Source organism: Chinchilla lanigera, unplaced genomic scaffold, assembly GCF_000276665.1.
Source record: "Chinchilla lanigera isolate Chin_1 unplaced genomic scaffold, ChiLan1.0 scaffold00074, whole genome shotgun sequence".
Taxonomy (NCBI): Eukaryota; Metazoa; Chordata; class Mammalia; order Rodentia; family Chinchillidae; genus Chinchilla; species Chinchilla lanigera.
This window is the reverse complement of record NW_004955475.1, coordinates 1,599,070-1,612,555: the sequence shown is the minus strand read 5'-3', so window position 1 is coordinate 1,612,555 and position 13,486 is coordinate 1,599,070. Positions and strand designations below refer to the sequence as shown.

General features: G+C 37.7%; 1 protein-coding gene across 5 annotated transcripts in view; it reads left to right on the top strand.

Moving 5' to 3' along the window:
• Nucleotides 1-13,486, top strand: part of Wnk3 (WNK lysine deficient protein kinase 3) — a 200,532-nt gene that overhangs the window by 29,044 nt on the left and 158,002 nt on the right. For all 5 annotated transcript variants that reach the window (XM_013502859.1, XM_013502858.1, XM_013502860.1 and 2 more), the window contains exon 2: nt 4,580-5,234. In XM_013502859.1, the coding sequence (XP_013358313.1) occupies nt 4,698-5,234 (537 nt within the window). In that variant the 5' untranslated portion in view covers nt 4,580-4,697. The remainder of the gene's footprint in view (nt 1-4,579; nt 5,235-13,486) is intronic.

Here is a 13,486-nt window from a genome sequence, read left to right as displayed (position 1 = left end):
CAGGCCCTGTGTATCAGTTGATTCTTTTTTTAAAAAAAAGAGTAGAAAAATTTATTGGAGAAAAGGAATGGGGAACAGGAATAGCTCTTGAGACAGGAGGGGTCCCGAATGTGTTGCCTGAGATCAAAATTCTTAATCTGACTGATTTAAAGGTGACATAAGGTTTGTTATCAGCATGTCATTGAGACTTAAGGGAGTATCTGACATGTAATTTGTGAATTGTGTTTTGTAATGCAGAAGACAATTTCTAGAGTTGTTGGAAATATAAACAATAGTGTTTTAATAATAGCACAGGTGAGCATCAGCTGGAGTAGGAGCTGTAGAAGTCTGGAAGATACAAATGTTGCAAGTATGTTAAACAAGCAAGGCCCCAAATTTAAAAGTAGAATAATGGTGAATTAACTTTTATATTAGCCTGCCTGTTTTTCTTTTTTCAAATTTTTATTAGTACATGTTTGCAGTACAAAATGATCACATTCATTGTGTGGAGTTGTTACATGCACATAACACATTTACTGCTTTTCATTTCTTGTTTCTCCTCCCTCCCCTCTATTTGCCTTGAGATGTTTACTAAAGTACAGTAGATGAAGTATAAGAGTATTATAGAATCCTTCCTATTTTGTTAGTGAGAAATGTAAAATTCTTTCAATCCCTCCCTTTGTGACAAGGTCTCACTCTGTAGGCTGGTCTTTTTGTTTGTTTTTGAGACGAGGTCTCACTACATTGTTCAGGCTTCCCTTGAACTCACTGTGTAGCCCAAGCTGGCCTTGAACCTGTGGCTATCTTTCTGCCTGAACCTCCTGAGTGCTGGGATTACAGAGTGTACCACTATGCCTGGCTAATTTTTATTTTACTTATAGCAATAACCAAGAAATAAACTAAATAAATATATTTAAGCCATTAAAACCTTATGGTAGGGTTTAGAACCTAGGGTTTGGTCTCTACTTTGAAGATCCAAAGATCCTTCTAGTAACTGGCTCTAGATAACATAAACATAAAAGGCCTGAAGTAGATAACAGAAAATTAATTTATACCACAGAAGTAATAATAATAGCTAGAACATTTATATTGACATTTTTATCCTATAGGGAGACCTATATAAGAGGCCAGATTTTTTCATGAGGGATACTTTAATGTACATCAAAATAACATAAAGACAATACACTAAGTGAGGCTGAAGGGAACATTTTTGGAAGGGCTGCTGGAACTAGGATCATGACGTCTTATAGCTGTAGATTAAGATGTTATAGATACAGCTACAAACTGCCAGTAGAGACTAGTGTAATGTTTGGAGTCCGCCCACCCACATTTTGTTTTTTTGAGATAGGGTCACTGCCTTGAACTCACTATGTAGCCCAGGCTGGCCTCGAACTTGTGATCCTCCTGCCTCAGCCTCCTGAGTGGTGCTCAGGAGGCATGCACCACCACTCCTAGCTTTGGAGCCTTTTTTTATATTTAGCTTAGCTTTCTTTTTTAAATATTGCTATTAATTACTCCCTTTTCAATTACACTTTTCTGCTAGGTGTTTAAGACCAAGTCAAAGTAAGATCATAAATCAAAGTTTATGTATGTATCTTTGTCAAGATAGTTAAGGCTCCTCAGGAGTTACTTTTGGGGCCATATGAGAAGCCTCTTAGTTCGTGTAGTTTTTTCCTGTACCACTTGTGTCCTCTGACAGGATGGGTCCCAGTCTTGCCTAACCACATGGCCTCCGTTGGAAGCATGGGGAACATTTCCCTCTTTAGTGACCCTCCTTTTGCAGAATATACTTTGGTTGATTTCTGTCTTCTGGGTCTAAACAGCACCCTGCTTAGGAATTCAGGTGACTCACCAGAGTTGCAGGACATTTTCCACATGGGTCTTGTCATGCCATGGGTCCTGACTGATCTTGGAGGACAAGGGCCAAAATATTGGCTTAGGTCTTTTATTGTCTTTTTCTCTTTTTTTGGTACCAGGAATTGAACTCAGGAGGACCTTATGCTTGCCAGGCAGGCACTTGTGCTGCTGAGCTATATCCCCAGCATAGGTCAGTTATCTTCTTTAGCTTTGGTCACCAAGCCTCACTTGTTGAACACCCAGAAGGTCAGTCTTGAAATGGGAGCATTTGTTCTTAATCTTAGCTATCATTGTCCTATCTGGATATCAGGGCACTTTGAAATATAAGATGTGACCTGAGTGACTTCTTTCATTAATTATGATCAGCATTAGTATTAGAAGTCAAGTGTCCTATCTGTTCTATAGTTGATGGCCTACCATCTTCACATACTGTCGAGGTTGTCTTTTAGAAGTTGTATTCCAGAGTCATAGTCTCAATGCCTCATTTGTCTCCTGCCACTGACTTGCCAAAAGAAATGTTAAATCTTGACCTATGGGGCATGCTTTAGGTTCACCGACTTCTATCACAGAAAAAGAATTTTCGGGAGGCCTAAGTAAGAGACATAAAGGGATTTATTAGGCAGCATTTTAAAAATACACACTCAAAGAAGTCTAATGCAGGCCCTTCACAGGGAGATAGGCCTTTTGAGTTATTTTAATGCTATATCATACTTAGAGACATTTACTTAAACCCATATTAGACTTAATGTTTAGGTATAATTTTTTTCCAAATTTTAACTGTTAAAATGAACATCTTTTTGTTAAATTTTAGCACAGATTCTTAGTGTTTTGTTTTTATTAGTACTTGGGACTTTTTTTTCTACCAAGAATTGAACTCAGGACCTCATGCCGGCCAGGCAGGCGCTGTACCACTGAGCTATATCCCCAGCCCTAGTATTTGGATTGAACTGAGGACCTGGTGCATGCTAGGCAAGCACTCTACAACTTAGCTAAGTTCCCAGTCCTTTATTTAAATGTAATTTTTAAAATTATTATTTTTTTAGGCAGAGATTTGAGACAGGGTCTCGCTACATAGTGCAGGCTGGCCTTGAACTCGCTCATATAGCCCAGGCTGGCCTTGAACTCATGGCGATCCTACTACCTTAGTCGCTCTAGTGCCGGGGTTACAGGCCTGTGCCACCATGCCCAGTGTCTTAAACTTTATTTTGATAATAGGGTCTCACTGAGTTGTGCATGCTGTCCTTTTGCTATAGCTTCTTGAGTTCTGGGATTATAGGCGTGCACCAGTATGCCTGGCCTTTTCTTGCTATTTAGTATAGTATATTAATATTTGATAGTTGTTTCTGTTAAAAATATGAAGGGTAGCCTATAAACAAGTATTTGCATTATTTAAGGCTGCTATTGAATGTTCATAGCAGCATTAGTCAAAAGGTGGGAACAACCCATTCCATTGATAAATGAATAGATAAATAAAATATGGTATATAATACGGAATATTGTCAAACTTTAAAAAGGAATTAAATCCTGATAACATGCTACAGCAGAGATGAATCTTGAAAACATTGTGTCAAAACAAATAAACCAGACACAAAATGATAAATGTCCTGTGCTTCCATTTACATGAAATTAGCATGCCAGGCGTGATGGCACATGCCTGTAATTCTAGCGCTTGGGAGACTGAGGCAGGAGGATCATTGTGAATTTGAGACCAGCCTGGGCTACAAAGTGAGCTAGAGGCCAGCCTAAACTGCGTAGCGGGACCATGTCTCAAAAAGACAAACAAACAAAAAAAACAAAAAACAAAAAAAAACAAACATACATGAATTACCAAGAATAAGCAAAGTCAGAGTGATAATAGAATAGAGGTTTCCATGGGTAGGTGTGGATAGGGAATTTTTTTGTGGTGCTGGGGATTGAACACAGTGTCTCATGTATGCTAAGCATGTGCTATACCACTGAGCTACACATTTAACCCCTTAGAAGTACTTTTCTTTATTTTAGGAAAAAAGTCTCATTGTGTCACCCAGCCTGGCCTTGAACCCCTGGGCATAAGTGTTCCTCCTGCCTTAGCTCCTCAAGCATCTGGGTCTACAGACTAGATGGGGAATTTTTCTTTAATGGGGCATAGTTTTAGTTTGGGATGCTGAACAAGTTCTGGGAATGGATAGAAGTGATGATTGCACAACACTGAATGTATTAATTCTACTGACTTTTATAGTTAAAAATGGTTAAAATGGTAAAATACACACACACGCTCATTCTATGTGGCTCAGGCTGGTTTCAAAGTCATGATCCTCCTCCCTCAGCCTTCTGAGTGCTGCCATGCCTGGCTCATGATGTTACATATATTTTTACTACAATAAAAAAGATACCACTATTGGATGAGTTCTGAATCTTAGACCAAAACCACCTATAAATCACATAGTTGTTTTATTTACTGTGCGTATTAGCTGCTAGCCAAGTGAACTTAGAGTGTGGGCACTTTTAAAACTGAAGTCCTAACCAATATTCACATAATGTGAAGATTTATTATTGAGCTATAGATTGAATGGTCTGCTGCGCACTGTAGGCTACAGTGGTAAACAAGATAAGACACAATCCCTGGAGTCTACTGGTTGCTAAGATTGGATAGAAAAAAGAATAAACTTATTAAGAAAAAAAAGGATTAAAAATCAGGTGACTTATTTTCTCCTTAATGATTTCCTTTGTGAGGTAAATTTTAAATATCCTTTCCCCCTTTTAGGTTGCTATGGAAACATATGACCACATAAACGCAAGTCTGTTCTGATAATTCTGATACCTGAGATGTAATTGGACTGAGGAGTGGAACAGGAAAAATTTTAGTGCCAACTTTAGTAACAATGGCCACGGATCCAGGGGAGCCAGCTAGCACTGAAGACTCTGAGAAACCTGATGGAGTTTCCTTTGAAAACAGAGTTCCCCAGATTGCTTCAACTTCGACAGTGGATGTTAGATTAAAGGGAAAAAATGGCACCTTCACTGCTTCTGGGGAAATGGTAGAAAGGAAGAGATTTTTCCGAAAGAGCATTGAGATGACAGAAGATGACAAAGTTGCGGAATCTTCCTCCAAAGATGAAAGAGTAAAGGCTGCAACAAATATTCCAAGAGTAGATAAACTCCCTACAAGTATATTGAGAGGTGGACAAGAAAGTAAACATGAGCGGTGTTCAAAGGCAACTTTGGAAACCTCAAAAGATTGCTTCAAGGAGAAAAATGAAAAGGAAATGGAAGAAGAAGCAGAAATGAAAGCTGTAGCGACTTCTCCTAGTGGCAGGTTCCTGAAATTTGACATAGAACTGGGAAGAGGAGCGTTTAAAACAGTATATAAAGGGCTGGACACTGAAACGTGGGTTGAGGTTGCTTGGTGTGAGCTGCAGGTGAGTATATAATCTTGGTTTTAGTAAATCCCAATTTTAGGGGACCTGGCCTTCTGAGTGATCCAGGATTAAAATGTATTTTGAATTTTTTAAAAATGAAAGGTTTAATCTCCTACTTTCCAGAAGTTGTGGTCTTTCCCTTACGTGTTTTTTGTGTTGGTTTTTTTTTTTTTTTTTTGGTAGTGCCAGTGATTTACGCAGGGCTTTCCACAAGCGCTAACTATATCTCCAACCCCTCTCTTGTGTTTTGAAAGTGATAAACCAATGGTGGCTTTCTTTTGAAAAATTCTCTTGATCTGTTAGCCTCAGAAAATTGCCAAAATTCTTGTTAACATCTCATTTTGAATACGTTTTAAAACTGTATGTCTCACTGGTTGATTTTTATATTAAATACTTGAGAGTACCTAGGGATATAGTCGGTGTGATATCTAACTGGTTTTTTTTTTCTTACAACAAAATTTGGGAAGATCATGTGGTGTTATTCAGAATAGGAAAAGTTTCCTTGATTCTTTAGGAACTCTACTGATACATGTTCTCCATGCCTTTGAGTGTACTTTAATGTGAAATAATTACCACAATCTACTGACATTAGTCAGCAGGAATGTGTTTAAAGAAGGAGAAAAGAAAGCAACGGGAGAATGACTAAGATACTTAGATATTTGGTTTGATGAGATTTTTTTTTCTTTCTTTAATACTTATTTTTTATTAGCACATATTTGTCATACATATTGATCACATTCATCATAGTGAATTTGTACCTGTACATAATATATCTTATATATCTAATATATCTTTTCCCCGTTCCCTTCCCCACTCTTCAGCTCCTCCTCCCCTCCCCATTTACAAAAGCATTGTTTCTATTTTTTTCCTTCCATTCTGTCTTTTTTCCTTTTCCTTTTCTCCCCTTCCCTTTTGAACATTTTCTTCCTATTTCCCATATCTATCACCCATTTTGGTCCTTATTTACACTTTGATGATGTATATGCAGTACTTTTAATTAATGAAGGACTAAGTGGAGATAGAGCATCATAGAAAGGATTATAATGAGAATATTTACAGGCAACTACTGTAATATAAGAACCTTTGCGACCTCAGTCATCTTATGAGATATGGTCAGTGTTCACATGAAATGCTTAAAATTAAGATAAAGCAAATTGCTAGTACAGATTTTTATTGTTCAAATTTTACTGGTCTCTGTCACTGTGGGTATGCATGTATAAAATACAATGACTCTACCTATTCTGAGTTTGCTTGTAGTTTGCCATTCATATAGGTCAGAACTTATTCTAGATGCTGCCTGGATTCTATTATCTCTCTCCCTGCATTCTTCCTCCCCTCTTTTCCTCCTCCCCTTTTCTTCTCCATTTTCTGCATCCCCCTAAAGAGCTGGGGATTGAAATCAAGGTCTCACACATTAACTCAGTGCTCTACCATTGAGCTATACCTCCATGTCAAGTATAGTATTTTAAACATTTTAGTGTGTTTGTCTATCCATCTGTTTTGGTTACTATTCTCTCATTGCTGAGACAAAATATGTAATACCCAACATTAAGAGAGGAAAGGTTTATTTAGCTCACAGTTTATGGAGGTTTCAGTCTATACTTGGCTGGCTCCAGGGCAGAGTGGCACATGGCACAGGGCAAATGTTCATGGCAGTGGAAGACAGCAAAAGCAACAAGAAAACAAAGGGAGGGGCAGCAGCAAGCAGCCTCTTTCCCTCCCTTATGTTATATGCAAACTACCTGTCCAGGGGCAGGTGTAGCAACCACACCCATGAATCAATCATACACTCTAGAAGCTTGCCCCATGGCTGCATGAGGCTTTGGGGGGGACATCTAGATACAAACCATAACACCATCTATCTATGTTTTTTCTTTCTGATATATAACTTTTTATAAGAGTTTGTCTTTTTCTTTTTTCTTCTTTCTTTCTTTCTTTCTTTCTTTCTTTCTTTCTTTCTTTCTTTCTTTCTTTCTTTCTTAACAATACTGAGGAGTAAACCCATTGAATTCAGGGCCTTTGCCCCAAGCTATATCCTTACGCACCCCCCATTGTTTTTGAGACAGGGTCTCACTGAGTTGAAAATTTACGTAGGCTGAGCTTGAACTTATGGTCTTCTTACCTTAACTTAATTATGTAAATTTTGTATCTGCATTCTGATATAGCATTCATTGTTCAGTGATATTCTGTACATGGAAGAAATAATTTCCAATCACTTGGTAGTAGGGTAAAGATAAGATAAAATATTTTGCTAATTATGTACTCTAGCTATGCTAAAGGAGGAGTACAATAAGTAAAATTTAAAGGAAATATTCCGGTGCTAGAAATTGCCTAGGAGAAGGTCTGGTATCATTCACTAGTGGAAACACTCAAATATCCCATAAGGTCTTTTTTTTTGGTTTTGGTTTTTCTCCGGTACCGGGAACCGAACTCACGACCTTGCGCTTGCCAGGCAGGCGCTTTTGCCGCTGAGCTAAATCCCCAGCCCCTCCATAAGGTTTTTTTTTTTTTTTTTTTTTTTTGGAGTCAGAGTCTTGCTATGTAGTCCAGACTGGCCTTGAACTTACTATGTAGCCCAGGGTGGCCTCAGACTTCTGATGATCCTCCTGCCTCAGCCTCCTGAGTGCTGGGATTACAGGTTTGTGCCACCATGCCCAGCTCATAATGTCTTACTTAAATTGTGGTCCTTGGATGAGCAGTGTGTACATCACCTGGAAGCTTGTTAGAACTGCAGATTCCTAGGTCCCATTTCAGACCTACTGAATCAGAATCTATTTCCTTGTAGCACCTGCAGGTGATTTGCATGTGGAGTAAGACTTTGGAAAGCCCTGAAATATGAACCCAATCTGAAGAGCTAGCTGGATCAGAGTAAACATTCCTTAATAACCTGAACTTTGTATTTATATATACTGATTCATGTGAACTTTATACATACATACATACATACATACATTTAAATTTTTCCTGTCTTCCAGTCCAGACATCTCAAACTGGAATCTTTAGGAGATAGATTCTAAAAATTTATACTTTAAAAGTTCCCCAGGTGATTGGATACATACCCAGATTTGGGAATTTTTGTGTGGAGCAAATATAATAAATTTATAAAGTACATTTTCATTTATATATAGAACAACAATTGAGCAAGACATTGTGGTGCACACTTGTAAGCCTAGCAAGTGAGGAGAATGAGACAGGAGGATCATAACTTTGAACCTAGCCTGATAACTTAGTGAGACACTGTCTCAAAATTTTAAAAAAGGGCTATGGATATAGGTTAATGGTAGAGTGCTTGCGCAGCATATGTGAAGTCCTGGGTTCAATCCCTAGTATTGCAAAACAACAAGAATCCCCTTACCCCCCATGAAAGAGAATAGCAATTGCAATTTTCTGTTCTGAAAGGAATGTCAGAATTAATGCACTTATTTGATCAGTGTTTGGATATGGCTTAATACTCTGAATATTTCAAATTAAAGACTGGTCCTATTTTGAATTCCAAGGAATAAGAGACATCATTTTTGATTATTTTCTTGACTGTTATGCAGTTTATGATGTATAATTTATCAGTTTTCATTGAAGTTTTATTTATTATATAAGTAATTTTGTATAAAAATGCCTATGAGCAGTATAAATTGTTATAGATTTTCAGTCTTTATAGTATATATTTATTCCTTACTTTTGTCTTATCAATTTGATATATATTTTGTATTTATCATTATTAAAATATACTAATTTATTGTACACATATAAAATATGTGTTTTATTCACACTATCTTTTGCTTAATATTTTCACCAATATTAGGCAGTTCTATCAGTTTTTAATTTTGCATTTTGGGTTTGAAATTCACAGCCAAATATAGGATGGACTTATTTATTTATTTTTAGTACTAGGGATTAAGCCTAGGGCCTCTCCCATGCTAAACTTCTGCTATACCTCCAGTCCAACAATATTTTTTGCTATACCTCCAGTCCAACAATATGTTTTTGTTTTTGTTTTTTGAGACAGGGTGTTGCTATATAGTCAGGCTGGCATTGAGCTCACTATGTAGCCCAGGCTGGGGCGATCCTCTTGCTTGGGAATACAGGCATGTACCACCATACCTAACTTCCCAACAACAGGTTTTAATATCTTCCCTTCATGCCATTTCTCCTCCTCGTGGACATTTGAATCCTGCCTTCGTATTTTAACAATCTACACCCATTTTGTTTAGAAAACATTGAACTTTGACAATGCAAAGAACCAGGAGAGATATTTGAGTTTGAGAATACAGTATTAAAAACAAGCTTTGATGGTAATGACATAGAGATGATATAGAACCTCGAAATAATCTAAATAATATAAGGGAAATATTATAACTCCCAACCTACTAGATGCCTGACATGCCAAGTTTGTGTTCTCAGAAATCGAAGAATAAATTTTAATGCACAGTGGAGGTTAAGAACAGGAAATATTTATTGAGGGAAAGATAGCTTCTGTCTGAGAGAGACAGAAGGGTACCTGGGAAGTGGGTTTTCCATGAGCCCACTTCTCAGAGGAAGTTTTATAGAGCAAAATTACGAGGTGGGTACAAATTCGTGAAGTAGCTGTAAGGTGGGACAAAACTATAAGCAACCAATAAGATTATAACTGTAGTCTCTTAGGTAATATTGATTCAATGAGGAAGCAAGTCACATCCCAAGGTAGTTGGAAGGTAGGACAAAGCTATGATCAACCAATCAGATTACAAGTATAGTTGCTTAGGTAATATTGATTGAAAGAGGAAGCAAATCACATAGCAAGTGTGCATGGAAATAACAAGGACCTTTCCTGGAAGCAATGGGTCAAGGTCTTGGTCCCCTACCCAGGTGATTGATGTCTATTTAAAATCTCAGTCGTTATTGTTTGTCCCTGGGGAAATAGATGTAGTTACTTCATCTTTGTCTCGAGGCTTCTCCTTCAAGGAATACACCTCTACCCACAGTTGTAATGTGTTCTCATTTTCTGCGCTGACTCCTTCTAGGGCCTAGCCCTGTCTGCCTGCCTATAATGCTTCTACCTAACTTAGCTGTCAATATTAGCTCTCTATACTATTAGGATATTATATTCTATAATATTGCCTGTAAACCTTCAGTAGTTTGTTTTGGGGGAGGGAACTATTACTGGGGATTAAACCCAGGGGTGCTCTCCCACTGAACCACATCTCAAGAAATTTTAGTTTTTATTTTGAGAAAAAGTATTGCTAATTTCCCAGGCCAGCCGTAAACTGGAAATCCTCCTGACTCAGCCTCAGTATTTGTAATTACAGGCATATGCTACCACTCAATAATGATGTATTGTACTTTATGGTTTCTCTAACTTGACGTTTTTGCATTGTGGAAAGACTCTGGCCTTTGTTCTTTGTAGAGAACTTGGAGGCTGGAGGGTGTAGCATGTAGCTCAGTAGTAGAGTACTTGCCTAGCATGTGAAAGGCCCTGGATTCCATCCCAATCACCACAAAGAAAAAAAAACTTGTTAAAATTATTTAGTGGTTACTTAGAAAATCAGTAAATTACTTTGAGCAAAGAATATCAGTCATGAGTGCAATTTAGAAGACTTTTATTACTTTTATTATCTTTAAGGTAGGGTCTTACTATGTCTAACCACAAATTCCAGAGTTCAAATGATCCTCCTCCCTCAATCTCCCAAGTACTATAGCTCAGACTACAGGAAGGAGCCACTGTACCCAGCACTAATTAGCAAACTTATTTTAGTTCATAATGTTGAAAACTTGGTTAGATAACTCTTAGGAGTTAATAATTGGAGTTTGTAATAGTTTCTTCCTCCACATACAACTTGAGAATTGATAACACTCTGCTTTTGCAGATGAAAAAAGGTTTTGCTTTATTGTAACTAGCACATTTATCATTTTTTGTTAAAACTGAATTTTCATATTAATGGGGCTATTTTAGAAATGAAGGAAATTCGTAGATACCTGAATTTTTTTTTTTTTTTTGTGGTACTGAAGATTAATCCGAGGGCCTTCACACTGAGCTATATCCCCCCACCTTTTTTTCATTTTTATTTTGGGACAGAGTTTTGCTAAGTCCCCAAATTGCCCAGGCTGGGCTCAAACTCGGGATTCCTCTTGCCTTAGTCTCCCAGTGTACTGGGATTACAAACAAGCCTGTATTTGTGTGTGCTTGTCATGAGCTTCACTGTAGGATCAAGTATATGATGGTGTAGTTGTGAATGTGAAGAGAGCTCCTTTAAATAGTACCTAGACATCTAATAACTGTAAATTTAGTCTGTGGACTATGTCAAAGATGGCACTAAAAAAAAACCAAAAAACAAAAAACACACCAAAAAAAGGGGGAAAAAGCACAACAGACTGTAGCAGGTTAACATGTTGAATAAGCATCATAATACACTTTCATTAAAGCCGTGAATATATTCAAAGCAATGTAGTAGAATTAGTAGCATAAAAATCCATGCTTCACTCAAAACTTTGGGTCAGAATTCTGGAGAAACTGGTTTCTATTTTATTTTCATTCATCATCTAGGAAAAAGTACCTGGCAAAAATTTTATATATATATATATTTTTCTCATTCTTTGTTTTTCCTTCCAGTCAGATTTTATTGGTAGATTTTAGATATACATAATGATCACATTCATTATAGAGAATTTGTACCTGTACATGATACAACTTGTTTCATTTTTGGCCCATTCCTGTACCCTCCCTTCAAGTCCTCCTCCCTTCCTCATTTACAAAAGCTTTGTTTCCGTTTTTTTCCTTCTTTTCTCATTTTTTTACTGTTCTCTTCTTTCTATTCCCTCTCCCCCTTTTGTTCCCCTCCCTATTTGAACATTTTCTCCCCATTTCACAATACCTATTATACATTTTGGTTCTTATTTACATGTTCAGTTTCTCACACCAGAGAAACAACGTGGTATTTACATGTGTGTCCAATTTATTTCACTTAGGAATATGCTCTTGAGGTCCATCCATTTACCTAGAATTGGATCGAGCTTATCCATCTTTATGGCAGAGTACTATTCCATTGTATAAAAAACCCACATCCTTTTTATCCATTCCTTGGTTGATGGGCATTTGGGCTGTTTCCAGGATTTGACTATTACAAACTGTGTCACTATAAACATGGGTGTGCATATATTGCTGTGGTATGATGCTTTTAATTCTTTTAGGAAGATACTAAGAAGGGGAATAGCTGGGTCAAATGGAATCTTTAGTCCTAGTTTATGGAGGAATTTCCATGCTGATTTCCACAGTGGTTACACCAGTCTACACTCTAACAGTGGAGAATGGTTCCTTTACACCCACAACCTTGCCAGCATGTGATATTGGTTGAGTTCTTGATAATACCGTTCTTTCTGGAGTGAGATGGAATCTCAGCACTGTTTTAATTTGCATCTCTAGAATGACCAGTAATGTTGAACATTTTGTCATGTATTTGCTGGCTCTACTTCATCTGAGAATTATGTATTCATCTCAGAGTCCCATTTTTTGATTGCTTCTTTAAATTTTGGGGGTCTGATTTTTCTCCAAGATGGTTCCCAGCCAATTGCCCTCTCCTGCCACACAGTCAAATCTATTCCACTCACCATCCAGTATAGTCTATGGCATCCATTCCTCCTTTATACTGCTGCATCGCTCTGTGGAAGACTCGGGTTGCTAGCACTCACTGTGTGTCCACAGTGTTGAACTGTTCCTCCCTTGCTGGGAATCCCTATTCAGGGAGTAGGTGCTGCCCTACACCTCCTTTTTATTAGTTGAAGTGTCTCTCCTACTCTCCCTGTGGGCTTCAATTCTTACTTGATATCTTTCCAAGGTCTAGGGGACCAACTTTCCTTCTTCTCTTCCTTGTGTTGCTATATTCTGACAGCAACTCTTACAGAGGCTGTTTCTCTGCTGCTTATGTACCACTCTGCGATCTTCGTAGAAGTCCAGCAAAAATTATATTTTTAGACATAGCCCTATATTTAATTTTGAAATTAGAATTAAGTTTGAAAATTAGATAATCAGACAGGAAAAATAGGGCTTTTTTTGTTTTTTTGTTTGAGACAGTGTCTCATTGAGGATGTCTTTGAAATTACTATGTATCCCAGGTTGACCTTGCATTCCTAGTGATCTTCCTGCCTGAGCCTCCCCAAGTCCTGAGATTACAGCTGTGCAACCCCATGCCCAGTTAAAAATTTTAAAGATGGATACCAGAAAGCGAATTATCATGGCTCATGCATGTAACCCTAGCATTCAGAAGGCTGAGCCAGGAGGATCA